The sequence below is a fragment of the Triturus cristatus genome, chromosome 9 (assembly GCF_964204655.1).
Source record: "Triturus cristatus chromosome 9, aTriCri1.1, whole genome shotgun sequence".
Classification (NCBI taxonomy): Eukaryota; Metazoa; Chordata; class Amphibia; order Caudata; family Salamandridae; genus Triturus; species Triturus cristatus.
In genome coordinates this window covers 138,183,081-138,190,008 of record NC_140592.1, presented here as the reverse complement: position 1 = coordinate 138,190,008, position 6,928 = coordinate 138,183,081, and the positions used below count along the sequence as shown (strand labels likewise).

At 51.0% G+C, this 6,928-nt stretch overlaps 1 protein-coding gene across 1 annotated transcript in view; it reads left to right on the top strand.

Annotated features, from left to right (window-relative positions):
• The first annotated feature begins 2,110 nt into the window (after nt 1-2,110).
• The window catches only part of PFKFB4 (6-phosphofructo-2-kinase/fructose-2,6-biphosphatase 4), a 261,428-nt gene continuing 256,610 nt past the window's right edge, over nt 2,111-6,928 (top strand). The window contains exon 1 of the mRNA XM_085624552.1: nt 2,111-2,410. Coding sequence (XP_085480678.1) covers nt 2,359-2,410 — 52 coding nt within the window. The 5' untranslated portion in view covers nt 2,111-2,358. The remainder of the gene's footprint in view (nt 2,411-6,928) is intronic.

The following is a 6,928-nucleotide window of genomic DNA, read 5'->3' as shown; positions in this document are numbered from 1 at the left end:
CATACCAGTCCATAGTCTCCTCAGAGACATGCTGGTTCTCTAGAGGGTCTCCAGACTCCTCCCATTCCTCTCCTGAGTCTAGCACGTCCACAAAGTGCTCAGGTGACAACATAGAACCCCTGGGTTCTGTCGACGTCGGAATCGGCGTTGAACAACGCCGTTACGGCTCCATGTCATCAGGGATGAGGATGGGGCTTGCGCCACCCACACCCGCCAGTGACGCTGCTGGCACCGACTTCAGGTTCAACATCGGGGAAGGTTGCGTTGGTACGACCAGAGTGGAACCGGATCCGATATCGGATCCCTGAGGCCCCACCAGCGCCGTGGCTGAAGCTGACGACATCGAACCCAATGGGGCCCCATCCGACCCTGCGGGGCCCGAGGGCTCACCAACGGGGTCAATCTGCTCAAATACGCGTCGCATGGCCTCGTAAAAATCCTTAATTTGAGCCGGAGTCGTTCTGGCTCCCGGAAATGGAGCGAGGCGCAAAGTCGGCTCCGGCTTTGCAGAACCATGCCTACACTGTTGGTGCTCCTTACCTCGTTCGACAACGGACGCCAGTTGAGGTGAAGTCGAAGTCCGCTTGGACTTCTTCTTCTTGTGCCTCTTCCCCGAGTGTCCAGATTACCTTAAATGGGAGGAAGAGGACTTAGGGCTCCGAGAGCGATCCTGCGACCTCCTCTTCTTCGAACGGGATCATGACCTTTTCGGAGTCTCGCTCAACGGTGTCGACTGCTTGGCCGCGAGCAACTACAATGCCCGCAAGGTCTTCGGAGCCATCGTCCAGCAGTCTGAACACGACTTTGAATCGTGGTCGCGTTCAAGACACCACAGACATACGTGGTGGAGATCGGAAACCGATATCGTGCGGGAACAAGTCCTGCACGGTTTAAAACCTGTCTTCCTACCCGACATTTCTCGCACATGAAATCTTCAAAACTTTCGACAAAATTCGAGAAAAAAGCCTGCCAAAAAGCGGCAGAGGGGTAGCTCTTCCCAGATTGGCGCTTAACTGGCACGGAAAGAAAAGAAGTGACGTCCGCGCACCTGGGTGGTGCCTATATAGGCACCGCGACGTCATAACCGACGCTTACGATGACACGCAGAGTCGAATGGAGCCATCCGATGTCGCGCGGAAGGGGTATTGCTTAGCAAAAGTTTCCGGATCCAGTCTGACACATGGGAAATTCTAAGGTAACCTAGCTGCAACCTCGTGTGTTTGGGGTGTGTCCCCTGGGCTCTGGCTTGCAGTCTTGCGCACTGATACCAATTGTATATACAAATTCTAAGGTAAGGAATCTGCAGCTAGAAGTCTCTATCAGATTGTGTATTTATTTCTTTTGCCACTGTCTTGCTCCTGTTTGCAGAATACAATAAAGTAAATTGAAATTTAAAAAAAAAAGAAGAGAAGATTTATTGAATGCTTGTTTCTTCACCCCCATACCTACAGAGTTCAGTGGGTGAGTATCTGCACTCATTGCTCTCCATTTAAAGCACTGATCATTGAGGGTGTTTGGCCGTCTTCATCTAAGTCGATATGTGCATGTGTGCTTGGTCATTATGAGCGAATGGGTGTTGTCAGTTTATAGGTATGCAAAACCAAACCCACCAAGCTTTGTTATTGTCTGTTCTTTTATTGCTTTAGTTGGAAACATCACAAGCAGGTCACCGGGGTAACCGTTATCAGAAACGAGAGCATTTTATCAAGTTTTTGAGAAAACAGGGTCAAGCCGTAAAGCACGTCTGCACAATTTGGACAATTGGCTGGTGCTGCCCTCTACACAAGGGAATGAAGAACATCTATTGTGCGTGTGTTGTTCAAGTATTGCAGTTAGGCCAGCAGTCAGCTGCCCATGAAGTGTTTGTAAAACGCGGATCGAAGCCTGCAGCTGACTCTCACTCCCACAAGCGTGGCACCTTCTCGGGGTAGTGTTTACTCCTGCACCGGGGCAGGGACTGTTTGTTTATTTCTTCTCATTGTGGCGCAGAGGCGGCGGCACGCCTCCGCACGCCCCTCCCCCCGTGAGAGGAAGGCCACCCCCCTGGCACCGCCCCCTTGTATTACTTACCGAGACTGGGGTTAAGAGAAAAAGAAACCAAACAAACTACGTTCCTGTGAACTGAGTCCTGGTGTGGTAGGAGCGGCAGTAGGCGTATCCTCCGCGCTGCGGGCACAGAATGTGGCTGCAGGACACCGCGGATCGGAGACAGAAGCTCCCACAGGGCGTTAAGGACTCGTTTATGCCCTGAGCTGAGCCAGTTGCCACCAGCAATGCCAGTGGGGCTTCCCTTTCCATCCCTCTGCTGAGCTCCCCGCTGCCATCCTTTCGCAGGGTCCCGGCTGGCACCGGTGAAGGATGAAGGACTCCGCAAGTGGCCCCAGCAGCAAGGAAGCTGTGGCTAACGCAGGTAGGACACGGGGCAGCCATGGGCTGCGGCGGGGGTGACTTGAAGGGGGCGGACAGTTGTTGAGCGTGCGGGCAGAAGAGATGAGACGGGATGAAGTAAACAGGCGTTGGTCACGTCCTCGCTGGAGAGGGCTGCTGCCAGGCCTTCACGCCCCCTGGCCTGAGAGGGCACAGGCAGCGGGGTCTGCGCGTCCTTGACTGGGTCAGGCATTCCTGGGTACATTGTCACTATGTGACGGAGGAGCGGCGCCGGGGCTGCCTCCGTGTGGACGTGCAGCTCTGCAGCCGTCTCTGATGCTCCCGGCTAGCCTCGCCTCTCGGAGAGAGAGGGAGGGCGCGCTGTCACCCAACACAAACAACAGCCATGTGTTGCTCTCATTCAGGCACTGCTGCCGAGCAGGCGTCCCTTCAATGTCTTACTGCTCTTTTGAACACATGAGCACAGAGACGGGACGTTTCACATGCAAGGCACTTTCTGAAATAAAAAACACTTTAAAGTGTTGTTTATTGTAGCGTTTTACCCCTTGTGTTTTCTAGGCTGTTGTTTTCATATGCTTCCCTTTCTTTATGAATGTGCCCCGCTATCATAGCTCTGAGTGAATCACATAAATGTTTTTTCTATTTTTAAACCAGTTGTATGCCCGTGCCTTTTGTTTTGCATGCAGCTGCGCTGTCATCGCACGTAATGAAAGGCCTTCTGCCTCTCCGGGCCTGATTACGAGTTTAGATGTTATTTATCATGCATGGTAAATAAAGGTACAACGGGGTACACCTATTACGAGTTTGTGGGGAATAACGTGTGGAGTTATGTGTTTATTTAACGCACCAAATTCTGCATGGTATGGTAAATACCATACAGTTTCCGGGTTAAACTTCAGCGGGTTTAATGTTGTAAAGGAAGATACAGAGTCCATCTGTACAAGTAGGTTACTTCTTTATTAGTAGCTTGGTTCCAGCATAGGTGGTCAGGATGGTAGGAGAAGATAGATGATACAGAGATAGCCCACCAGGAGCAGGCTCCCAACAGCTCAGCCTGAGTTGACCAACTGACAGTCTCCTCCAGGGAGGCACTCGGGCATTCTATGATGTCATGAAACATTCTAACAGAGGAGTACAGTGGAGAATAGTAGACAAGTAATTTCCTACATTTAACATGACGAAATTTAAGGACAAGTGAGGTATTGAGTGCATCCGATAATTATCGGATGCATTAAATACAGCTAAGCTCGTAATTCCGACCCGTGCGTTAACAGTGTTTACGCACGGGTCAGACCTTACCAGCCCACTCGTTATCAGGCCCCTTGTAGACTAATATTATGGGCCTTATAGTCCAAAAAGTTGTAAATCTACACAAGTACTTCTATCTACGGGTGCAGATTTAGAACATTCCTGCTCTGTACATGTCCTCGTGGTTCTTTTCATCCTATGCATAATTCTACATATCATAGAATTCCGCCCCTGGAGTGAAGCCTCCTTGTGATGCACATTTTTTTGGTTTGTAGAAAATCTGGGGGTTGATTCATCCCTCTTTCTATCCAGGAAGTGGAGTATATTTCTCACTTTTCTCATGGTGGTTACGGGTTTGATCGGAGATTGGGAATACCCATAAACATACATGTTTGTTGCTTTGTTTAATCCAATGTCCAAGGCAAACCCTCCTTGGAGCACAAACTTCTCAACCCTTCAGGGGGATTTAAAACTGCAGATTTCCTTCCACTGACTGCGGAGAAATCCGCAGTAGTAAATCCATTTACACCTGCTTGGAATTTCTGTGTGAATTCCGTATATGGAAGAATTTTTTGGCTGTACACATATGTTTACTGTAAAAAAATACCTTTATGAATACAGCCGTAAGTGTTTCCTAAAGTTACTATAAGAATTTTGTAAATGGTCTGTGGCCCCTAGAGGCCGTGCAAATGTCAGGCTTTGCACTTTAGAAATGAAAATCAGCTATAAGAATACAGTGATTTATCTCCAAAACCTCAAATATTTATTCTTCATGTCCATGACATTTGTCATTTCCTGTAATCGCAGCTCACCCATGTACTTCATCCCCAGACTGTTTTCTTGAAAACACCTATTTCCCCATGTGTGTGTGTGTGTGTGGGTGTACTTGTAAAGCGCACTGTGACTCCATGGAGTATCCTGGCGCTGAAGACCACTGGGGAACCCGTCCTGGTTTTCCCTGTGAGATGGTCCCTTTCTGGGTATCTCCAAGGTGAAACCAGGCATCCCCGGCGTCTGTGGGGGGCCGTTGTAGAGATGATGCAAGCTTAATGCCCAGAGTTGCCGAGTGTGTTCCTGGTTAGAGTAGGTACCGAGGCGAGAATTATCGAGTCCGTTTTGACCCTGGTCCATGACCCTTCACCCCTTTGCTTTTCTTTGGAGGAGAGGGGTGGGTGTATGGTGTTACACACCCCTAATGAACGCGCTGTCTAATTGAAAGTTTGGTCCAAGGACTTGGAGTTAGGTTTACCAGCATCTGTGATGAAGTTCCCTTGGGCTCATCAGAGCAGAGGCCATGTCTCTTTGAACCAATGAAACACCCTTTTAGAACAACCCCACACTCTGTCCCACACACTACGTGTCAGAGACGAATAAAGGCAGTTGTTCAGCTGTGCTGAGATCTGACGCCTCTCACATGATCTGATACAGAGCATCCTTTCAGTGTATAAAACGACTTCCTCCCTAACATAAACGTTTTCACTATTTTATGATCAGACGCATAGACAATGTCAACATATATTTGCTATGATGGATAAGCAGAGAACAGGGTAGATATCAGTTGTTCTGTTTTCAAGATGATTCGTGGTTTAGGGAGGATGGGGCCATGGTTAGAACGAGTAGGACAAAATTACTCAACATTTCCCCATGTAAATTTCTGGTGTATACCAGGAAGTAGTACATTTAGCAAAGCGTTGATCCCTCATTTCTATCTCTTCATCCTTTCCAGCTCTCTTTCCAGGATGGCAGTCCTGACTTCAGGCCTCCAGCTTCAAATCTGCATATATACATTCACCTTATTTTTCATGAAAATCCCTTTGTCAAATGTTGGAAGACGCCTTTTGTCATTCTTGGTAACCCTGTGCCCGTTTTGCCTTCTGTTCCATTCGCTGCCTCCATATTTCTGTAACCTTTTTGCCTTCTGTAACACTCGTTGCCCCTCTAATTTTGTGCATTTTTGCCTTCTGTAACACTCGTTGCCCCTCTAATTTTGTGCCTTTTTGCTTTCTGTAACACTCGTTGCCCCTCTAATTTTGTGCCTTTTTGCCTTCTGTGCCCTTCGTCGTCCCGCACCGCTCCCGCCGCTGCGTCCCCTGTGGCCCCGCCCCCCTGACTACCCATTCGCTGCCCCCACCTCTCACCTGCTCCTCCCTCCCACCTCCCCATATATGCCGGCCGCTGCGTGGCCACGCCTAATGCATGCCCGTCTGCGCCCGTCCGCGCCTGGACCGCGCCCAGCGCCAGAACCCCTGGGCCCCGCACCCGCCACAAGGAACGCCGCCACTACGATGCCAGCACTTTGCACGCTTTCAACTCTGGACGGACCCACACCTGCCTCAAGGCCGCCCTGAAATGCACACACGGTCCCTTCACCTGCCGGAACTGCAGCTACACCAGCCTCAGAGCAGACGAACCTCCCGCCAAAAAAGACCTCAACCACCTCCGATGCATACTACTGAACACCCGCTCCGCACGCAAACACGCCATCGAGCTCTGGGACCTGCTCGACACAACATCCCCGGACGTCGCCTTCCTGACAGAGACATGGATGAACAACTCCTCCGCACCCGACATCGCCATAGCCATCCCAGACGGCTACAAGATCACCCACAGAGACCGCACCAACGGAGTCGGAGGAGGAATCGCCATCGTCCACAAGAACAGCATTAGGGTCTCGACTAGCACCGACGACACTCTCAGCACCGCGAACACATGCATTTCCAGATCCACACAGACCCTAACTCCACCCTCAGAGGCACCCTCATCTACCGACACCCCCGGACCACGCCCCCAGTTCAGCGACTCCATCGCCGACTTCATCAGCATGCACGCCCTGACCTCCACCGACTACATCCTCCTCGGAGACCTGAACTTTCACCTTGAGAACAACAACGACAGCAACACCACAATCCTGAACGATAACCTCGCCAACCTCGGACTGAGGCAACTCATCCCTACGCCCACCCACTCCGCCGGCCACACGCTCGACCCCGTCTTCTCCTCAAGCCTGCACGTCTCCTTTAACCACACCACCGAACTCCTCTGGACGGCCACCGCTGCATCCACTTCACCTTCCAGAAACCCACCACACACCACCGCACCCAACAGATCCCCCACCGCTGCTGGAGCAAATTCACCGAAGATCAACTAAATGCAAACCTCGCTCTCAGCCCACCCACCGTACCCTCCAACACCAATGACGCTGCCCACAGCCTCAGGCGCTGGATCGAGGACTGCGCCAACACCCTTGCCCCGCTGAAGAAACCCCCCTACAGAGACACCAGCAAGAGGGCCA